A 24,241-nucleotide genomic window follows, 5' to 3' on the forward strand; every position below is an offset into this window, starting at 1 on the left:
GATCTGAACTTGTGTGAAGAAGCTGACTGACAAGCAGCTTGATAATTGGATAAATGCCCATTCCAGCTCTCAGGAATGAGACACCTCCACTAGATTGGGCCAATTATCAAAGCCAGGAGCTGTGCTCACAGCAGGAAGGAAATGACATCAGGGATACATGCCATTTGTGGTGCTTGTCAAAGAACATCAGCTTTATACCAAATCAAATGTAAACACCATTTAAAATAGCAGAATGGGAGACACAGTTTAGAGTGAAACCCCTATCAGAGCTGCCAAACAACCCCGCTCTAAATGTGTAAATGTCTACGCAAGGAAATCAAGGACGATGCTTTACGCATAGGCCTTGATTGGAGCATTGACTGCTCTGGTTTTAACTGTAAACAGGAGCATTGCCATAAGGGTCCATGAAGCTGAGCCTCATGGGTTGTTTGGCGTTCTGTGGTTTTGTTTCAGACAGAGCAGAACATGGCCCATGAGCCCATCTAGAGAGTTTAGATGGAGCAGGAGCCATGTTGAGCACAGTACAGGAGGAAGGGGAGATTTAGTAGAATAGTAAACCTCTCCTGGCTTCCCTCACACATTCTTTTCACAGAAGTAGAGTAAAGCAATACTCCATTCTGGCCAATGTGTGGATCAGCTGTGTGGCCCTATAGTACTTAGTGTCCTGTGCTACTGCATTGCTTTACCTTGGGCCCTGGTGACAGCCAGCCAGGCCGACTGACTGGCCTCTCCTATATGATTGGACACTTTACATATATACTCCCCGCTCTCCTCCTCAGTGACATTGTAGAGGGTCAGCACCTGAGTATCCGAGCTATTGACCCCAGAATGCCGGAAATAAAAACAGGTCATATATGCAGCTCAGACAAAAATGAACAAAGCACAGAAACATTCTGAACTTCCAAACTGAACAAGGTTAAAGGAAAAGCATGTTCGTATGGATATGAGTTCCATTTTCCTTTACAGAGTTACAGAGATTAGACAAAGGAAACTTTCAATTCCAGTGGAGAAATCAAAATGATCAAATCAAGTCCTTCAAGAGGGTTACTGTGAGTCAACTTTTTAGCAGACAATACTGAGATAGCAAAAGAGCATATCTGGATGCTAAAACAATCAAAATATCCAAATATTATGTTATTAACTGGACTTTTTAAACAGTGTTTCAGTAATATCCATCACAAGTTGCCAGTGTTTCCCCTTTGGGCATTACATTACAGCTCAGCTTAATTTAAACACGGCATTCTATTTTGTCATTTTCACTAAACGGGCACAATTAAGTCTTGTTTTTGACAGATGCCAATAGGGTTAGTGTTGTCAGACTAAGTTTCTACCTTGAGTATACGGACATGAGGTAAGCCATCAGGGCCAACACTGCTCCCATTGACCACAATGTGTTTCAGCCACTGGATGTGAGGCTGAGTGTCGCTGAACACTTTACACTTAAACTCCACATCGCTGCCCACCACCACCGTACGATTGGCTGGCAGGCCAGCCTGTAGGATTGGCCTGTGGGGAAGACGCTCTGGAAGACAACAGTCAGATGTAGACGTTGTTAGCTTTCAAGTATTGTGTATACTGTACACACTGAACGACATGCGTTATCGCACAAAAATGCACAAGTAAAAATGTTCCCAAAGTAGACATGCCTGGCTGATTCTTAAAACTCTTAAGTAGATAAAACCAAACAATTTATGTCAATGGATATGATTACAGACATGGTTGGCAGTTTAATCAGATCTGATACCATGTAATTTCATGAGCAATAGACAGCAATTTCTGAGACTGAGGATTAAATTACTGTTTTCCTCAGCTATATGCCGCCTGTATAATTGCTGAGATTAGGTGGAAATGGATGGATAGTTAATCTGATCCAGTGCTGTTACTGAACAATGAAATGTTCTTTGGGCTCCATTTTGATGTCTGATAACACTACAAAAGAATGTTTATGTGACCCAGGCATTAGTGTGGAACTTAGCATGCACTGGTAATGATACAATCCCTCATTGAAGTGATCTTGCTGTTGATCAGGGTCTGGGGCTCTAATGAAGTCAGGGGACAACGATGACAGAGAGAGCATGGCTGTGATTTATAGTTCCAACAGTGCATGAGAGAGTTACAGGGCCCATGCTAAAGTGAGTCGTTCATTCTTCCAAACATATCATATCATAGCTACATATCTTCTTCATTCCGCAAATAAAACAACCATAATTCAACAAAAGTTGCTGGCGTGACACACAGGTTCAAAAGAAACACATGCGAGATGACTCGGGGCTCTTGGGGTTACATTCTGTTGATTAATCAGGTCTATAGCGTTGCGACGCATCAGTGATATTGAACCAGGTTTACAGAAATCCTCAAGAAAATGGAACACTGTGCAGAATGTAGATCAACATCCATTAGCAATATATACACAAGCAACAACCCCCCCCACCACCAAAGAAAACCACACACAAACACAAAAATAAGTCAACACTTACCGACTACGTCAAGCTGGTATGTGTGATTGATGCTGCCATATTGGTTTTCGACCACACAGGTATAGCTTCCCTTGTCAGAGGGCACTACAGACACCATGATAATGGTCCAATGACTGTCTCGAACCTGGACAGAGGAGCAGAGAAAAACAATATTATAGTGCCTGTTTCTAGAAACAGAAAATTAAATGGACAATGAATTCATCTTCAGCAAGTCATGGCGCAACCTGAAACACTGGAGAGAAAAAAAACCTCACACACACACACACACACACACACACACACACACACACACACACACACACACACACACACACACACACACACACACACACACAGTACAGGTGCATTTGTCTCTAGTGTACAATAAAAGAACAATTAGATCACAATAAGAACAACTGGGGTCCTACGCACTTACATTCTTTATGGCAAGATACCATCTACAGAGTGACTGACGCTCCAATTCAAAACTGGACTGTATTCCATTTTTGTTTTGCCTTCTTTTTGTTGATTTAGGTGAGATTTATATTATTATCCTGCTTACTTATACAAGCATTATGTCCAGCTGCCAGTTGCCAGATGTTTTGCGCTCGGCTTCATACATTTGGTCCACATTATTCCCTCCCTCCTGCTCCACTATATGTAGACTGTATGAACAATAGAGGCCTGGTCATAAAAGGCAGAGTGTGGGAGGGATGAGAGACGTCCCGAAGGAGCGAGGCAGCTTTCCTCTACATTAGAAGAGTTAGGACGTCACATTCTAATACAGCCCGAATACCCAATCTCAGCATTGGCCTCAGCACCTCGATAATCATTGAACTACCGATCCGCCACCTCTGGGAGTCTGAGTTCGATTCACCATTGGGACAAAACTTTTTCAAACAACCGCGGACTACTTTTTTTGTCGCCGATAAAGTATCGTTTTGGACCATGACAGAGGCGCGCTGACTCAGCAGACCTTGAGGCCGAGGAGGCGCGCCCGAGCCGACCGGCCGACGGGCTGCTGAGTGGGCTGCAAAGCACAAGCCTGTACCTTGATGGGAAGAGCAGATGCAGTGATAGTGGTCTGAGCTTATGAAAAGGAGGAGGAAGTGAACATCCATGCATATTCTACACCTGTGAGGCTGTCACTAGTAAATAAATACGTGCTTAGATTAAAGTCTAAGTTAAACCATGCAAAGACACTGAGATGGCTCATTTTCATTTCACATAGTGATTTATAGCGGCAATGATCAATTATTTTCTATCGATTAATCGAATAATCGAGAATTGTGTTTTTTTTAAATATTTTTGTATTTATCAATGAATCAAATAAGAACGTAAGAGTTATTTTATCCTTAACTCACAACGGTATTTTGCAAAAATGGTGCTTTTAGATCTGCGAGCAAGCAATTGTTTTTAACTTTTCACCAACAATGACATGCCCAAAATAGGGATTTATTATGAATCATTATTTTATTATTAAGGTTTCGAGGCCAATAGGCTCTAAGCCTTATTACATCTGTAAGAGTTCATTATTCTTCCGCCGGTTTTGCCAGTTCTGGCCTAACCGCGTGGTCACTTTTTATGAAATTCGGCAATATGGTAGAGGGCTATGCCAAACGGCGAAAACCCGAAACTCACAAACATTGGCCAAAGGGTGGCGCTGTAGCACTCAATTGAAATATGCCAACTTTGAACAGGTACAACTCATGCCCTGTTTGACCCACAGCCATGAAACTTCGATGCACACATGCGTCTCCTCATGCCTAACAACTTTCACACTCTGACTTTTGACCTCTGACCTTTAGATCTCCCACCATTTCGAATTCTATGAAAAGCAGTAAAAAAGACTCTTCCTTCGTACAGATTGAGCAATCTGTACGAAACTGTATACACATGAACTTTGGACCAATGCCGACAGACGTGAGCAAGCGGATTTTCCATAAGTGAAAACGTTAAGCTTTTATAAGCCAATGAAAATTGCAGTTTTATGACAATTATTCATCTGCCCCTAAAACATACATGCAGACTCGCATTTGTTTGACACTTTGCAATATTGTAGAAGGTCATTCCAAGTATCACTGAAACCAATCTTACTCCAATTGGTCAAAGGGGGGCGCTATAGCAATTTTTTGAAAATGCAAACTTTAAACAGGCAAAAGTCATGCCTCGTTTGGCCGACAGCCGTTAAACCTGCTTACACATGTGCCTTGACTCATGAGGAACACATGTATCACTTTGACCAGTAAGCTCTGCCCTTAGATTGTCTGCAATTTTGAGCAGTTTGAAAAACATTTAAATCCAGGATTTCTGAGCAATTTGCGTGAAAGTGTGTCATGTGTGTGAACTCCCTTTTCACTAGTTCAGGTGTGTAGGTTCAATAGCTTGATAGCTTAATCATCTGCCTTGAAACCACAGGGTTGCTGGTTCGAATCCCACCTCAGGTAGACTTCATTATAATTGCATTGCACACAACATGACTGTATCAATGAGGAACATATCTATCACTTTGACCAGTAAGCTCCGCCCTTAGATTATCTGCAATTTTGAGCAGTTTGAAAAACATGTAAATCCAGCATTTCTGAGCAATTTGCGTGAAAGTGTGTCATGTGTGTGAACTCCCTTTTCATCAGTTCGGGTCTGTTAGCCCAATGGCTTAATCATCTGCCTTGATACCACAGGGTCGCCGGTTCAAATCTCACCTCAAGCAGACCTCAACTCAATTGCATTGCACACAACATGACTGTATCAATGAATAAACATGCAATTGTTAAATGAAACGCTTATTGAGAGTAGTTGTTTTCAATGTATGATGTACTTCATTCCCTCTTTTGTTTTGTTTTGTTTTGTTGGATTCTCCCTTCTCACTGACCAAGGCTGTGGATTGAATAGCTTGATCAATACAGTGTTAGTCTCATGTGCCAAAGGTCCACGGTTCAAACCCCACTCGTCACAGTTTACATTTAAATTGCATTATACAAAACATGACCCTGTTAATTCAGACATGTGCAATGTTTAAACAATACCATGAATTGCTTTTGAGAGTAGTTGTTTTTTATGTATGACATACTTTCTTGTGAAAATAGCTATCTACAATCTCACACCTTTTTAGATAGCAACGCGTTGTGAGCTTGTAGATCGATTATTTTCACTAGTTTCCATTACGAAATGTATTGAGCAGTTTGAAAAACATTTAAACCAAGGATTTCTGGGCAATTTGCGTGAAACTGTGTCAAATAAATGTTTGAGGCCCTTTTTCACAGGTTCAGGTGTGTTGGTTCAATAGCTTGATCGCTTAATCATCTGCCTTGAAACCACAGGGTCGCCGGTTCGAATCCCACCTCATGTAGACTTATAATTGCATTGCACACAACATGACTGTATCAATAAATGCATGTGCAATTGTTAAAAATAACGAGAAATGTATACTTGAAAGTAGTTATTTTGAATGCATGACGTACTTCATTCGCCCTTTTGTTTTGTTTTGTTAGATTCTCCTGTCTCACTGTCTGATCCTGTGGATTCAATAGCTCCACCAGTAGAGTGTGAGCCTCATGTGCCGAAGGTCCCTGGTTCAAATCCCACTGATTACAGTTTACATTTAAATTGCATTGTACAAAACATGACCCTGTTAATTCAGACATGTGCAACTTTTAAACAATAACATGAAATGCTTTTTTGAGATTAGTTGTTTTTTTATGTACAACATACTTTCTTGTGAAAATAGCCAATCTACAATCTCACAACTTTTCAGATAGCAACACATTGTCAGCTTGTAGATCAACTATTTTCACTACTTTCCATTCCAAGAACACAAAACAAAACTTTATTGCTAAATATTTGTCAACCAGTAATCTAGAGTAGTTAGCAAAACAGAGGCTTGGTTCATAACGGACTGAAAAACCTATAGATATCAACAGACACCATCAGGGAGGCTATATTTCTAGTTCAATAAGAAGAGAGGCAGCCTGTGAATCCATAGGTCGCTGGTTTGATCCCTGTCCCCAACAATGCATCGAGGTGATCATTATTTGGAATTCTTACTTTGTTACAAACATACTCCTGGTAGCCTGTCTCTCTGTCTGTCTGCCTCTCTCTCACTCTGTCACTGTCTGTCTGCCAATCTGCCACTCTGTCACTGTCTGCCAGTCTGCCAGTCTGTCACTGTTTGTCTGTCTGCCAGTCTGCCACTCTGTCACTGTCTGTCTGTCTGTCTGTCTGTCTGTCTGTCTGCCAGTCTGCCACTCTGTCACTGTCTGCCAGTCTGCCAGTCTGCCACTCTGTCACTGTCTGCCAGTCTGCCACTCTGTCACTGTCTGTCTGTCTGCCAGTCTGCCACTCTGTCACTGTCTGTCTGTCTGCCAGTCTGCCACTCTGTCACTGTCTGTCTGTCTGCCAGTCTGCCACTCTGTCACAGTCTGTCTGTCTGCCAGTCTGCCACTCTGTCACTGTCTGTCTGTCTGCCAGTCTGCCAGTCTGCCACAGTCTGTCTGTCTGCCAGTCTGCCACTCTGTCACAGTCTGCCAGTCTGCCAGTCTGCCACTCTGTCACAGTCTGTCTGTCTGCCAGTCTGCCACTCTGTCACAGTCTGTCTGTCTGTCTGTCTGTCTGTCTGTCTGTCTGCCACTCTGTCACAGTCTGCCAGTCTGCCAGTCTGCCACTCTGTCACAGTCTGCCAGTCTGCCACTCTGTCACAGTCTGCCAGTCTGCCACTCTGTCACTGTCTGTCTGTCTGCCAGTCTGCCACAGTCTGTCTGTCTGCCAGTCTGCCACTCTGTCACAGTCTGCCAGTCTGCCAGTCTGCCACTCTGTCACTGTCTGTCTGTCTGCCAGTCTGCCAGTCTGCCACTCTGTCACAGTCTGTCTGTCTGCCAGTTTGCCACTCTGTCACAGTCTGCCAGTCTGCCACTCTGTCACAGTCTGCCACTCTGTCACAGTCTGCCACTCTGTCACAGTCTGGCAGTCTGCCAGTCTGTCACAGTCTGCCAGTCTGCCACTCTGTCACTGTCTGTCTGTCTGTCTGTCTGCCAGTCTGCCAGTCTGCCACAGTCTGTCTGTCTGCCAGTCTGCCAGTCTGCCACAGTCTGTCACAGTCTGCCAGTCTGCCAGTCTGCCACTCTGTCACAGTCTTCCAGTCTGCCAGTCTGCCACTCTGTCACAGTCTGCCAGTCTGCCACTCTGTCACAGTCTGCCAGTCTGCCAGTCTGCCACTCTGCCAGTTTTCTCGAAACCGCTCATTGCTGCTTGCAGCTATATTTATTAGGTTTCGAGAGCCTATCAGGCTTCGAACCCTATTACATCTCTACACTTTCATTATTATTATTATTATTATTCTTCCGCCGTTTTTGCCAGTTCTGGCCTAACCGCCTGGTCACTTCTTATGAAATTCGGCAATATGGTAGAGGGCTATGCCAAACGGCGAAAACCCGAAACTCACAACCATTGGCCAAAGGGTGGCGCTGTAGCACTCAATTGAAAATGCCAACTTTGAACAGGTACAGCTCATGCCCTGTTCGACCTACAGCCATGAAACTTCGATACACACATGCGTCTCCTCATGCCTAACAACTTTCACTGTTTGACTTTTGACCTCTGACCTTTAGATCTCCCACCATTTCGAATTCTATGAAAAGCAGTAAAAAAGACTCTTCCTTCGTACAGATTGAGCAATCTTTACGAAACTGTATACACATGAACTTTGGACCAATGCCGACAGACGTGAGCAAGCGGATTTTCCATAAGTGAAAACGTTAAGCTTTTATAAGCCAATGAAAATTGCAGTTTTATGACAATTATTCATCTGCCCCTAAAACATACATGCAGACTCGCATTTGTTTGACACTTTGCAATATTGTAGAAGGTCATTCCAAGTATCACTGAAACCAATCTTACTCCAATTGGTCAAAGGGGGGCGCTATAGCAATTTTTTGAAAATGCAAACTTTAAACAGGCAAAAGTCATGCCTCGTTTGGCCGACAGCCGTTAAACCTGCTTACACATGTGCCTTGACTCATGAGGAACACATGTATCACTTTGACCAGTAAGCTCTGCCCTTAGATTGTCTGCAATTTTGAGCAGTTTGAAAAACATTTAAATCCAGGATTTCTGAGCAATTTGCATGAAACTGTGTCAAATACATGTTTGAGGCCCTTTTTCACAGGTTCAGGTGTGTTGGTTCAATAGCTTGATCGCTTAATCATCTGCCTTGAAACCATAGGGTAGCCGGTTCGAATCCCACCTCAGGTAGACTTAATTATAATTGCATTGCACACAACATGACTATATCAATGAATACATGTGCAATTGTTAAAGATGACGAGAAATGAATACTTGAAAGTAGTTATTTTCAATGTATGACGTACTTCATTCGCGCTTTTGTTTTGTTTTGTTGGATTCTCCCTTTTCACTGTCTAAGGCTGTGTATTGGATAGCTCCACCAGTAGAGTGTGAGTCTCATGTGCCAAAGGTCCCTGGTTCGAATCCCACTTATTACAGTTCACATTTAAATTGCATTGTACAAAACATGACCCTGTTAATTCAGACATGTGCAATGTTTAGACAATAACACGAAATGCTTTTGAGAGTAGTTGTTTTTTATGTATGACATACTTTCTTGTGAAAATAGCCGATCTACAATCTCACACCTTTTTAGATAGCAACGCGTTGTGAGCTTGTAGATCGACTATTTTCCACTAGTTTCCATTCCGAAATATATTTAGGTTTCGAGAGCCTATCAGGCTTCGAACCCTATTACATCTCTACACTTTCATTATTATTAAGGTTTCGAGGCCAATAGGCTCGAAGCCTTATTACATCTGTAAGAGTTCATTATTCTTCCGCCGGTTTTGCCAGTTCTGGCCTAACCGCGTGGTCACTTTTTATGAAATTCGGCAATATGGTAGAGGGCTATGCCAAACGGCGAAAACCCGAAACTCACAAACATTGGCCAAAGGGTGGCGCTGTAGCACTCAATTGAAATATGCCAACTTTGAACAGGTACAACTCATGCCCTGTTTGACCCACAGCCATGAAACTTCGATGCACACATGCGTCTCCTCATGCCTAACAACTTTCACACTCTGACTTTTGACCTCTGACCTTTAGATCTCCCACCATTTCGAATTCTATGAAAAGCAGTAAAAAAGACTCTTCCTTCGTACAGATTGAGCAATCTGTACGAAACTGTATACACATGAACTTTGGACCAATGCCGACAGACGTGAGCAAGGGGATTTTCCATAAGTGAAAACGTTAAGCTTTTATAAGCCAATGAAAATTGCAGTTTTATGACAATTATTCATCTGCCCCTAAAACATACATGCAGACTCGCATTTGTTTGACACTTTGCAATATTGTAGAAGGTCATTCCAAGTATCACTGAAACCAATCTTACTACAATTGGTTAAAGGGGGGCGCTATAGCAATTTTTTGAAAATGTAAACTTTAAACAGGCAGAAGTCATGCCTCGTTTGGCCGACAGCCGTTAAACCTGCTTACACATGTGCCTTGACTCATGAGGAACACATGTATCACTTTGACCAGTAAGCTCTGCCCTTAGATTGTCTGCAATTTTGAGCAGTTTGAAAAACATTTAAATCCAGGATTTCTGAGCAATTTGCGTGAAAGTGTGTCATGTGTGTGAACTCCCTTTTCACTAGTTCAGGTGTGTAGGTTCAATAGCTTGATAGCTTAATCATCTGCCTTGAAACCACAGGGTTGCTGGTTCGAATCCCACCTCAGGTAGACTTCATTATAATTGCATTGCACACAACATGACTGTATCAATGAGGAACATATCTATCACTTTGACCAGTAAGCTCCGCCCTTAGATTATCTGCAATTTTGAGCAGTTTGAAAAACATTTAAATCCAGCATTTCTGAGCAATTTGCGTGAAAGTGTGTCATGTGTGTGAACTCCCTTTTCATCAGTTCGGGTCTGTTAGCCCAATGGCTTAATCATCTGCCTTGATACCACAGGGTCGCCGGTTCAAATCTCACCTCATGCAGACCTCAACTCAATTGCATTGCACACAACATGACTGTATCAATGAATAAACATGCAATTGTTAAATGAAACGCTTATTGAGAGTAGTTGTTTTCAATGTATGATGTACTTCATTCCCTCTTTTGTTTTGTTTTGTTTTGTTGGATTCTCCCTTCTCACTGACCAAGGCTGTGGATTGAATAGCTTGATCAATACAGTGTTAGTCTCATGTGCCAAAGGTCCACGGTTCAAACCCCACTCGTCACAGTTTACATTTAAATTGCATTATACAAAACATGACCCTGTTAATTCAGACATGTGCAATTTTTAAACAATACCATGAATTGCTTTTGAGAGTAGTTGTTTTTTATGTATGACATACTTTCTTGTGAAAATAGCTGATCTACAATCTCACACCTTTTTAGATAGCAACGCGTTGTGAGCTTGTAGATCGACTATTTTCACTAGTTTCCATTCCGAAATGTATTGAGCAGTTTGAAAAACATTTAAACCAAGGATTTCTGAGCAATTTGCGTGAAACTGTGTCAAATAAATGTTTGAGGCCCTTTTTCACAGGTTCAGGTGTGTTGGTTCAATAGCTTGATCGCTTAATCATCTGCCTTGAAACCACAGGGTCGCCGGTTCGAATCCCACCTCATGTAGACTTATAATTGCATTGCACACAACATGACTGTATCAATAAATGCATGTGCAATTGTTAAAAATAACGAGAAATGTATACTTGAAAGTAGTTATTTTTAATGCATGACGTACTTCATTCGCCCTTTTGTTTTGTTTTGTTAGATTCTCCTGTCTCACTGTCTGATCCTGTGGATTCAATAGCTCCACCAGTAGAGTGTGAGCCTCATGTGCCGAAGGTCCCTGGTTCAAATCCCACTGATTACAGTTTACATTTAAATTGCATTGTACAAAACATGACCCTGTTAATTCAGACATGTGCAACTTTTAAACAATAACATGAAATGCTTTTTTGAGATTAGTTGTTTTTTTATGTACAACATACTTTCTTGTGAAAATAGCCAATCTACAATCTCACAACTTTTCAGATAGCAACACATTGTCAGCTTGTAGATCAACTATTTTCACTACTTTCCATTCCAAGAACACAAAACAAAACTTTATTGCTAAATATTTGTCAACCAGTAATCTAGAGTAGTTAGCAAAACAGAGGCTTGGTTCATAACGGACTGAAAAACCTATAGATATCAACAGACACCATCAGGGAGGCTATATTTCTAGTTCAATAAGAAGAGAGGCAGCCTGTGAATCCATAGGTCGCTGGTTTGATCCCTGTCCCCAACAATGCATCGACGTGATCATTATTTGGAATTCTTACTTTGTTACAAACATACTCCTGGTAGCCTGTCTCTCTGTCTGTCTGCCTCTCTCTCACTCTGTCACTGTCTGTCTGCCAATCTGCCACTCTGTCACTGTCTGCCAGTCTGCCACTCTGTCACTGTCTGTCTGTCTGCCAGTCTGCCAGTCTGCCAGTCTGCCACTGTCTGTCTGTCTGCCAGTCTGCCACTCTGTCACTGTCTGTCTGTCTGCCAGTCTGCCAGTCTGCCACTCTGTCACTGTCTGCCACTCTGTCACTGTCTGTCTGCCACTCTGTCACTGTCTGTCTGTCTGTCTGTCTGTCTGCCAGTCTGCCACTCTGTCACTCTGTCACAGTCTGTCTGTCTGCCACTCTGTCACTGTCTGTCTGTCTGCCAGTCTGCCACTCTGTCACTGTCTGTCTGTCTGCCAGTCTGCCACTCTGTCACAGTCTGTCTGTCTGCCAGTCTGCCACTCTGTCACTGTCTGTCTGTCTGTCTGTCTGTCTGTCTGCCAGTCTGCCACAGTCTGTCTGTCTGCCAGTCTGCCAGTCTGCCACTCTGTCACAGTCTGCCAGTCTGCCAGTCTGCCACTCTGTCACAGTCTGTCTGTCTGCCAGTCTGCCAGTCTGCCACTCTGCCACTCTGTCACAGTCTGTCTGTCTGTCTGTCTGTCTGTCTGTCTGTCTGTCTGTCTGTCTGTCTGTCTGTCTGCCACTCTGTCATAGTCTGCCAGTCTGCCAGTCTGCCACTCTGTCACAGTCTGCCAGTCTGCCACTCTGTCACAGTCTGCCAGTCTGCCACTCTGTCACAGTCTGCCAGTCTGCCAGTCTGCCACAGTCTGTCTGTCTGCCAGTCTGCCAGTCTGCCACTCTGTCACAGTCTGCCAGTCTGCCAGTCTGCCACTCTGTCACTGTCTGTCTGTCTGCCAGTCTGCCAGTCTGCCACTCTGTCACAGTCTGTCTGTTTGCCAGTCTGCCACTCTGTCACAGTCTGCCAGTCTGCCACTCTGTCACAGTCTGCCAGTCTGCCACTCTGTCACAGTCTGCCACTCTGTCACAGTCTGCCAGTCTGCCAGTCTGTCACAGTCTGCCAGTCTGCCAGTCTGCCACTCTGTCACTGTCTGTCTGTCTGTCTGTCTGTCTGCCAGTCTGCCAGTCTGCCACAGTCTGTCTGTCTGCCAGTTTGCCAGTCTGCCACAGTCTGTCACAGTCTGCCAGTCTGCCAGTCTGCCACTCTGTCACAGTCTTCCAGTCTGCCAGTCTGCCACTCTGTCACAGTCTGCCAGTCTGCCACTCTGTCACAGTCTGCCAGTCTGCCAGTCTGCCACTCTGCCAGTTTTCTCGAAACCGCTCATTGCTGCTTGCAGCTATATTTATTATTATTATTCCGCCGTTTTTGCCAGTTCTGGCCTAACCGCGTGGTCACTTTTTATGAAATTCGGCAATATGGTAGAGGGCTATGCCAAACGGCGAAAACCCGAAACTCACAACCATTGGCCAAAGGGTGGCGCTGTAGCACTCAATTGAAAATGCCAACTTTGAACAGGTACAGCTCATGCCCTGTTTGACCTACAGCCATGAAACTTTGATACACACATGCGTCTCCTCATGCCTAACAACTTTCACTGTTTGACTTTTGACCTCTGACCTTTAGATCTCCCACCATTTCGAATTCTATGAAAAGCAGTAAAAAAGACTCTTCCTTCGTACAGATTGAGCAATCTGTACAAAACTTTATACACATGAACTTTGGACCAATGCCGACAGACGTGAGCAAGCGGATTTTCCATAAGTGAAAACGTTAAGCTTTTATAAGCCAATGAAAATTGCAGTTTTATGACAATTATTCATCTGCCCCTAACACATACATGCAGACTCACATTTGTTTGACACTTTGCAATATTGTAGAGGGTCCTTCCAAGTATCACTGAAACCAATCTTACTCCAATAGGTCAAAGGGGGGCGCTATAGCAATTTTTTGAAAATGCAAACTTTAAACAGGCAAAAGTCATGCCTCGTTTGGCCGACAGCCGTTAAACCTGCTTACACATGTGCCTTGACTCATGAGGAACACATGTATCACTTTGACCAGTAAGCTCTGCCCTTAGATTGTCTGCAATTTTGAGCAGTTTGAAAAACATTTAAATCCAGGTTTTCTGAGCAATTTGCGTGAAACTGTGTCAAATACATGTTTGAGGCCCTTTTTCACAGGTTCAGGTGTGTTGGTTCAATAGCTTGATCGCTTAATCATCTGCCTTGAAACCATAGGGTAGCCGGTTCGAATCCCACCTCAGGTAGACTTCATTATAATTGCATTGCACACAACATGACTATATCAATGAATACACGTGCAATTGTTAAAGATGACGAGAAATGCATACTTGAAAGTAGTTATTTTCAATGTATGACGTACTTCATTCGCCATTTTGTTTTGTTTTGTTGGATTCTCCCTTTTCACTGTCTAAGGCTGTGTATTGGATAGCTCCACCAGTAGAGTGTGAGTCTCATGTGCCGAAGGTCCCTGGTTCAAATCCCACTTATTACAGTTCACATTTAAATTGCATTGTACAAAACATGACCCTGTTAATTCAGACATGTGCAATGTTTAGACAATAACACGAAATGCTTTTGAGAGTAGTTGTTTTTTATGTATGACATACTTTCTTGTGAAAATAGCCGATCTACAATCTCACACCTTTTTAGATAGCAACGCGTTGTGAGCTTGTAGATCGACTATTTTCCACTAGTTTCCATTCCGAAATATATTGAGCAGTTTGAAAAACATTTAAACCAAGGATTTCTGAGCAATTTGCGTGAAAGTGTGTCATGTGTGTGAACTCCCTTTTCACTAGTACAGGTCTGTTGGCCCAATGGCTTAATCATCTGCCTTGATACGGCAGAGTCGCCGGTTCAAATCCCATGTCTTGCAGACTTCAACTCAATTGCATTGCACACAACATGATTGTATCAATGAATAAACATGCAATTGATAAATGAAATGCTTATTGAGAGTAGTTATTTTCAATGTATGACGTACTTCATTCCCTCTTTTGTTTTGTTTTGTTGGATTCTCCTTTTTCACTGACTAAGGCTGTGCATTGAATAGCTTGATCAATACACTGTTAGTCTCATGTGCCAGAGGTCCATGGTTCAAACCCCACTCGTCACAGTTTACATTTAAATTGCATTGTACAAAACATGACCCTGTTAATTCAGACATGTGCAATTTATAAACAATAACATGAAATGCTTTTGAGAGTAGTTGTTTTTTATGTATGACATACTTTCTTGTGAAAATAGCTGATCTACAATACTCACACCGGAAGAACCTATAGGACGGAAAAACCTATAGATATCAACAGACACCATCAGGAAGGCCATATCTTTAGCTCAATGAGAAGAGAGGCAGCCTGTGAATCCATAGGTCGCTGGTTCGATCACTGTCCCCAACAATGCGTTGAGGTGATCATCATTTGGAATTCCCCCTATTCCCATGGATTGGATCCACCCCTCTCACCTGCTCTCACTCATCACCAATCACACCTGCCACATAAACAGTACAATTTGTAGGTACTTTTACTTTACTACTCTACTCTACTACTACTACTCAACCGCCAGTCTGCCAGTCTGCCACTCTGTCACAGTCTGCCAGTCTGCCAGGCTGCCACTCTGTCACAGTCTGCCAGTCTGCCACTCTGTCACAGTCTGCCAGGCTGCCACTCTGTCACAGTCTGCCAGTCTGCCACTCTGTCACAGTCTGCCAGTCTGCCAGTCTGCCACTCTGTCACTGTCTGTCTGTTTGCCAGTCTGCCAGTCTGCCACAGTCTGTCTGTCTGCCAGTCTGCCAGTCTGCCACAGTCTGCCAGTCTGCCACTCTGTCACAGTCTGCCAGTCTGCCACTCTGCCACTCTGTCACAGTCTGCCAGTCTGCCATTATTCTCGAAACCGCTCATTGCTGCTTGCAGCTATATTATATTTTTATAATCAGTTAAATCAATTAGTTCGATTAACTGTTACATCGCTAAATTACATGATTTCACTGATGGAGATGATTTAATGGAATGCTTAATGACTGTAAAATTGTGTGTGCATTTTCCAATTCTGGGTTACAGTAACATGTGTAGTGGACAGAGGACATTGAAAACAATGAAAAGCAAACTGAGAGACCCAGTTAGTCTTAACTATGAAATTACAGCACAATATCAATTGCACAACCGCAAAACGGCCATAATCACAATAAAACAGGAAAACTAATTGTTCTGGCAGTACTTCTACTACTGTGTGGTCTGCAAGCCGATATGTGCACAGCAGCAACTAACAGTAACTTCTGGACAGCACTAAAAGTACAATTATTGGTTGTTGAGACAGTACGGTAACTGCTAATCAAGGCTGTTCTGGCTTTATATGGATGATTATTCAGCTCTTATTTATTTATGTAATCCAGACTGTTGTCCACAGCATTACAGAGTCCCAAGTTTTCCAACCAGAACATTTATGTAACTGCTAATTATTCTGACGTCCTCATGCTACGCTCTCAGCAAAAGGACATTTTAAAGTGGGCACAATGAGACCAGGTCTAAAATTAGGAAATGAATGAGTCTTGTGTGAAGTCATAACATAGTGGGCGAAAGGGCTCAAATTACAGAAAGAAACTCAGCAAGAAAGGAATTTCCTGAAGTTAAGTAGCCCAGGAAATTATGTTTTGCCATAAATATTAATATTATATAAAATTAGATTAAAAAATATCAATGGCATAAAAACGCAGTTAAAAATCGTCTGTGAGTAATTCAGTGAGTGAATAATTATGTTCATCCCCAAGTTTCACAGAAACTATTTTTATTTTATATGGAATAAAGAAGACGCCATTACTTTCAAAGCGGATGTACTGAAACACAGACTGAGGACAGCCAGCAGTATCCTAGCCTGAAAAAGATGGCTAGGATTGTATAGGATTTCACCTAGCATTGTCTCCAGCTGGGTCAGGTGTGAAACTTGCCCCCTGCTTTCCACTTGCAGGAAAGCCTTCCTTGCTCAAGTAGGGGTGGGGTGTGGTGCAACGGGGGTAGCTAGAGATCTAATGTGGCGATGAGATCACAACACATCTGCACTTGTGGCCAATAGGCTGAGAGTGATTTGATAAGGATCCCCCGAGCAGTTGTAGCGATTTATCTGGTGGCACGAGGCAGAGCTTATTGGAGCACTATGTCTTATTTTTTTTACCATGAAGCCGCCATTGCGTTGATCTCTCTCGATTTCCTTGCCGTTCTTGAACCATTTGAGAGTGGGTACTGGGTTTCCACTGGCAAGACAACGGAACTTGACAGTGTTGCTAACCGGAACGGCATAGAGCTTCTTCATCCTCTCTGGATGAGCCCACTGGGGAGCCATCACTAAAAGGGAAGGCAGAAGGTTAGAAGATGTTGGATTTGTATACAACTAGAAGTTCGGGCCGCTACGCGGCCCGAACGTCTAGCGTGACGCGTCGTTCACTTTGCAGTGCCACCTTACAGGCACCTCACAGTGTGAGAGAGAGTTTTGTGCTCTCCTAAATCCACGGCAGGCTTTGAAAGTACCCACTTCAGAAAGAGGTGACGTGCATCACCTCTCCAATGACCAAAACCCACTATGGAAGCCGTCGAACTGGTGCGATCTGACGGCATCCTAGAATTTATAGGTAGGATGTGATGTCATGCGTGATGTCATGCTGTCGTGAGATTACGTCACACTGGCGTTGTGTCCATATTCGGAGTGATGCAACGTAGGCTACATACAGTAGTAGCCAGCTGAGAACCTCACGATTTTCAAAGCAGTACCCATAGGTACTGATTTGTCTCTTGGGTACCTCTGTCGGCCACTCCCCCAGATTCTCAGACACGCCCCCTAAATGTATTATATCTTATTTCAGTGTGTAGTGTGGCCATTCTGCCACAGGGTGGCGCATTCACAGTGAGCAACATAGCTATAGACTGTTTCTGCTGCTTTTGCAAAGTAGAAATACTCTGTTACAAGTAAAAGTCAGGAAATAAAACTATACTTGAGTTAAAGTACAAAAGTATTGGTATTAAAATTTACTTAAAGTACCAAAAGTAGAAAGTACTCTACTAATTATGTGGAATGTCCCATTTCACAACTTTTCAAATGTATAAAATGTATACAAATCTTTTGAAAATAGCAGATCTACAAGCTCACTATGTGTCACATTGCGACGCATTGTGAGCTTGTAGATCGGCTATTTTCAAATGGCCAAAATGTGTATAGGGCTGAAGTGGTTACTGTATGTTTTGTGATAATATTCAAAATCTACAAACTAACTAGTAACCAAACATGTATCAGATCCAAAACATGGAAAATAGAAGGGGGAAAAAGAGTCCTTAGGATGAATTCAAAAGCAATTGTTTCTTTAGACATAACTGTGTTTCATGGAACATGGTGGAAGAAGATAGATAAGTCAGTCAGAGATAAAAGAATTGCAGCTCCCAAAGCTGCTACTTTCTGAGAGCAGTAACAAGTAACTATACTAGTCAACTGAAAGTAACATTTCAATAAAATGCATTATAAACTACTTTTGGGCACAATTATGTTATTTTAGAGTGTGAAACGGAGTTAAATCAACACAGGAGATTATAATGTACTAACTAACTTAGGACCCCAATTTATACAAGCCATATGGCTTTCTTGGATTTTTTAAATCATATTTAGTCAACCTTGTATTTGAACTGTACTTTCATGTGCTTTTTGTCTGCAAACTACTAAATAAAGTATTCAATCAAAAAACTTTTCGAGGTTGGAAAACAAAGTCATACACACATGCACTGCATCAGCAATGGTTTCAGACAATGACATGCAAATTAACTGGTTTAACACCTAACACCTTGACCATGGTCTTTTGTTTGTCTCTTGCCAAAAATAGGCCGTCACAATGGCTCTTGACGTGAGCTTGTCACCAGACTATAGTAACTTTACTAGTGGATCCAAACATTTTTAGGCTACACTCTCAGAGATAAATCAACAGAGGATTTTATTGTGTAGCCCAGGAGTTGTCCCCCCCCCCCCCCCCCCCATTTTTATTTTGACTACATGTTTTGAATTGCAGTTAGTTTTCATTCGATTTTTAAGTGGATTTGCTAATTTAATTTAGTTTTTAGTTTGTGAAAAGAAGTAGAGTTTTTTTTTTGTTTCAGTGTTAATTTTAGTTTTATTATTGTAAGGGTAGTCAGGGGCTGTATTTAACAAGCTCAGAATAGTGGAAATGGAAGATCTACAAGTTCTCTACAAGAACACTCGTTCTCTCTGGTGGGATGTTTGTATGTCTGATGTATCTTTCTGATGCTTCCTTCATTAGAACTTTCATAACTTTTGATGAATTATTAAGCAAAGCTGATTCAGAATGATTAAGCAAAACATATTCAGTATCAGTTTTCGTTTCTGTCTCCACGCAGCCGATGACAGCAGTAGCAATGTTAACTGCTGCGTGTTGTGAGCTTGTAGATCTGCCATCTTCACTATTCTAATTGAATATTGCCCCTGACTACCCTTACAATAATAAAACTAAAATGAAGATTGAAACTAATAAAAAAATCAACTAAAACTAAGCCTTTTCACAAAGTAAAAACTAAACTAGCAAATCCACTTAAAAATCAAATGGAAACGAACTGCAATTGAATGTAGTCAAAACAAAAATACAAGTGTGTGTGTGTGTGTGTGTGTGTGTGTGTGTGTGTGTGTGTGTGTGTGTGTGTGTTTGGGGGTGGGGTGGGGGATCACAAGACCTGGGCTCCTGAGTCCATTGTGAGGGCGTAAGTTGGCCAAGTGATGGCCAAGGTGCTAAACCGGTTAATTTGCATGTCATTGTCTGAAACCTTTATTTAGAAGTTGCAGGCGATAAAGAGAGAGAGAGAGAGAGAGAGAGAGAGAGAGAGAGAGAGAGAGAGAGAGAGAGAGAGAGAGAGACAGTCAGATTGAATGGAGTTTTTTGAGGTCCCTTAACCCTAACCCTCCATCCGCCTCCATTATAAATCTCTGAACTTTTAAAGGAGTACAATTCTAAAACTATTAAACATTTCAAAGATTCCTTTTCAGGCAAACATGTCCACAGTAAGATGAACACGTTAAAGTATGAATGGGGTTACTAGCAGTAAGTATGTAGGATTAGTAGCCTGCACTCGTTTCCCTTTAAATGTCCATTGCCGCATTGACAATGCATTGGGCGCTTAAAGTTAAATATCTCCCAAACTGATTTCAAAGAAGATAAAAAAAAAGTACACACTTTGGCAGGCTACCAGTTCTACAGTGAAGAACACACAAGTGAACAGTCTATGGAAGAACCACTGTGGTGTAGTGGTTTAGCTAAAGGGTTTGCAACTAGAAGGTTCTCAGTTCAAATCCAGTCAGAATGTTTTTCCAACTTTTTCTTGGCGCTTTCACCTTTATCTAATCTTTCAGTGAAGACCTTAGTAGTGAACAGAGCAAGTAAGAACCAATGTGGTGCAGTGGATTAGATACAGGACTTGTAACCAGAAGTCTCCCGGTTCAAATCCAACTAGGACATTCTTCCAACTTTTACCTGCCAAAGTTTATACCACTTTCCCATATAATGTGTATTAACATTTATTCTGTTAGAAGAGAGAGAGAGAGAGAGAGAGAGAGAGAGAGAGAGAGAGAGAGAGAGAGAGAGAGAAAGAGAGATCCTAGATTATTATTTCTATCCATTAGATGTATTACCTCGTGTTTACCTTGCTTACTGTAAATCTGTCTTTATTAAGAGCGTCTGCTAAATGCCCAACGTGTAGACTACATTGTAGAGAGATGGTGCTACTATAATTAACATAACCTGTTTGGCTACGACACCCCCCTCACAGCCAAACAGACTGTGAGTTCAGTTGGGACTGACTGTTGTACTTTTACTCCACTACAATGACATTTGGTTACTAGAGAGAGAGAGAGAGAGAGATAGAGATAGAGATAGAGAGAGAGAGAGAGAGAGAGAGAGAGAGAGAGAGAGAGAGTCTCTCAGAGTTTACTGTGTGTGTGTGTGTGTGTGTGTGTGTGTGTGTGTGTGTGTGTGTGTGTGTGTGTGTGTGTGTGTGTGTGTGTGTGTGTGTGTGTGTGTGTGTGTGTGTGTGTGTGTGTTGATTCCCCCTATTTATATTGTAAAATCAATGTTAATTTAACTCTGAGAGTGTACAAATGGAACCAAATGGACCCGTGGACCCGTTAGGGTCCATTTGGTTCCATTTGTACACTTTGGTTCCATTTGTACACTCTCAGAGTTACAGACCCACAAGGGTCCATTTGGTTCCTAACTATCCTCCATTTAGCTGGGGACCCCTGGAACCCCCTCAGGTACCCCTGGGGGTCCCCGGACCCCACTTTGAGAACCAATGTTCTATTGTTCCATTAAATTGGATTCAGTTCTAACAGGCTAGAAACTGTACACGTCTTTTCTTTTGCGGGGGGCGTGGGGAAAGTAATATAAAGTAATATATAATATATTACCCTTGATTCCAAGTAATAATAATAATTACTTTTCAAAGGAGTAATAAGTAATAAGTAACATATTACTCTCCTAAGTAATATAGCCCAACACTGATTACAGAACACACTAACCATTATTATTATTATTATTATTAAAAGAAAAGAAAAATATTGTGATACAAAATGCCTAAATAAAGCAATAGATATGAGTATTGAAATGAAAAAGGTTGAGAATCACTGGATTAAACTGTAGAATATAGTTAAAGGGATATTTGAATTCCCCACCAAGTGGACTAGTAGGTAAACAACCAATAGTTGCTCGGCCCTGCCACCTACTGTCCAGCTACTGTATTGCACAGTGGGGAAAAAATAATGCTAAACTCCACCCTCCAAGGCAAAACCACACCCACAGAGGGGTGTGGTTTCATATCAGCGCCTCCCGGGTACTGATTTCCTAGGTACCTAAGGTGAGGTTCTCAGCTGGCTACGACTGTACAACGTTACAACGTACATACTGACAACCGACATGGCGCAGGATTCAAATTGTATATATATAGATAGATAATTGCATTGCCTTGCTACCAGCTGTATTGTATGGTACAGCTGTATTGTATACTCTCAGCCCTATCCCAGACGGGAACTACAAATGTGGCGCGTGCGCACAGTGCAATAGTACTTTTAAAACTACTTTTTTTAACCACCCCCACTCTGGCAAAGTGTTTCCTATTAAAGGCATAATCTCATGCAATACCAAAGGTGTGATCTACGTGATTTATTGCCCCTGTGGCAAATATTATGTTGGCAAAACTATGCGTGCCCTCAAGACACGTATAGCAGAACACCGCAGCTCTATTAGATGTAAAAATCTGCTATACCCTGTTGCAGCGCATTTTGTTGAAGCTGGTCATTCAATCTCCTCTCTCCGCTACCTAGGTAAAGAAGTTGCCCACACCTAGAAGAGGAGGTGACTTCGACAACTCTCTATTGAAAAGAGAAGCATGGTGGATTCATTCCTTAAACACTTTAGCCCCTAATGGTCTTAACATTGATTTCGACCTGAGACCCTTCTTATGATGGTGAGTAGAGCTTCATGTCCAGTAGCCTATTTGGCCTGGACTTATTTCCCTCTACCTTTAAAAAAAAAAAAAAAACATTTGTTAAACAAATAGTCTAACAAATTTCAGTGCCTTCAAAGTTTTTTCTATATATGACACTATTTCCTAGATGCCAAATGATGTAAAGAAGCATGGTCCTAGGATTCTCCATTGTGTTTTTAATTAATAATATGCATCCACTCTCAATGTGTATGAGGTCTCTCACACAGGAGTCCTGACACACTAGTCTCTGCCACACTTGATCTTCTCCTCTCCTGTGGTTCTGTGACCTGGGTTCTATGATTGTTTTTTTTATTATTCATTTCAATGCTTAACTGAATGTATTGTTCTATATATTAATTGTTACAAATGTGTCAAGAGAGACCCTCGTGCATAATTAATCTAATTATAATGCTGAGCTTTATCATATTATTTTTGCTGGGCTCCACTTCCGACTGCTGAGGGTAAACATCCAAAAACTATCTACCCACAAGTCCAGGCAGCTATTACACTGTTGGATTGCTTTCATGAGACACATTATTAAAGGATTCAATTTCAATGTGTCTTTCCCCTTTTGAGGTCTGAACTTGTGCAACCACCCGGCCAGGGTAACCTTTTTCCTAAGCAAACTTTAAGTTATAGGTTTTAGTTACCTTTTCTTTAACAGCAAAATAACAATTGAAACCAGCTTCACAATTTTCAGCAGGTCTGGAGGCAACATATTTTTCTCAAGCTGATAAGCTTGATTTAGTTAGGACAAAAGGGCATTTCTACTAGTTGCAAACAACAGATCACTAGCTACACCAGAGTCAGTAAAGCCCGATGAAACAATATCAGACAGGGAAATGGAGGTGGGGGGGATCACTGACACAACAAAGAAGCAAATCTTACCAGAAGGCCAGAGACACAGTGAGATAACATTCCTAAAACGAAAGCCCTAATTACCAGAGGGCCGTGCCAATAATCATCTAAATGACAATATATACATCTAACTATCAATTCCATCAACAAAGCTCAATTAATTATTTAAAAAAAAGAATACATTTACAATTAAGGGGATTAATGAGAGTTAACAATGCATTAAGTGAAAATATGTATTAAATTGCTCTATATTCCCATAGCAATCATTGCTATACAGGGTTTGTTCAGTAACAGGGATCTCCATGTCTCTCCAGCCCTTTAGTAAACAGAAAATACATTTTCAGGTCAGGATACCGATTTCATCCAATCAATTTACAATTTAGGCATTTAGCAGACGGTCTTTATCCAGAGCGACTTACAGTGGAACTCCATTCAGACTTTTGGTGCATCAGCACCGAGTCACAGTGCTCCTTACAATCAGGAGAGAGAACAGGATACACAAGTGAAATTGATGAAACAAAGAAATGAGTAGACAAATTATTAACAGGAACACAAGCTGAAAAATTATCTTTGTGGGGTTCTGTCTCCTGATTGGATGAAATCTGTAACCCACCTGACAATGTATTTTCTGTTTCCTAAAGAGTTGCTTTTCTTCCCCTACATGTTAATGAATGCAGCCGTTTCCACTGGTCAAGATTTTTTCCCCCCGCTCATAGAAATACATAGGACCAGACGTCCCAGTTTGGCTGGGATTGGCGACAACACAATAAAAAGGCGTGCGGACACTTTTTTGGTGGGTTCCGTGCTGAGCAAACACTTATGATTACTATGTAGTTTTAACTTTTTTTTTTTACGTCACTTACAGCACCTTAACGTAAACAGAAGAAAATTACCTCACAAACAAAGAGTAGTACAAGAAAGACTGGATCAATGAATCTTACCTTCATCATTACTGGCCGGCCGGCATTGGGCCGGTAAAACCTGGGCGAGCAAAGCCAGAAACAGCAGTAAGCTTGGCCCCGCTAGCATCCTGTTG

At 41.9% G+C, this 24,241-nt stretch overlaps 1 protein-coding gene across 1 annotated transcript; it reads right to left on the reverse strand.

Moving 5' to 3' along the window:
* Positions 1-1,152: 1,152 nt before the first annotated feature.
* Positions 1,153-24,173, reverse strand: LOC311044188 (fibroblast growth factor receptor 1-A-like). The gene is made up of 3 exons (XM_084055608.1): positions 24,147-24,173; positions 2,478-2,601; positions 1,153-1,522 (listed from the first exon to the last, which is right to left on the reverse strand). The coding sequence occupies exons 1-3, from the start codon at positions 24,153-24,155 to the stop codon at positions 1,320-1,322; spliced, it is 336 nt and encodes a 111-aa protein (XP_083911734.1). The 5' UTR covers positions 24,156-24,173; the 3' UTR covers positions 1,153-1,319.
* Between the last annotated feature and the right edge of the window lie 68 nt (positions 24,174-24,241).

The sequence above is a fragment of the Gymnoscopelus microlampas genome (genome assembly GCF_963454915.1).
Source record: "Gymnoscopelus microlampas genome assembly, chromosome: 4".
Classification (NCBI taxonomy): domain Eukaryota; kingdom Metazoa; phylum Chordata; class Actinopteri; order Myctophiformes; family Myctophidae; genus Gymnoscopelus; species Gymnoscopelus microlampas.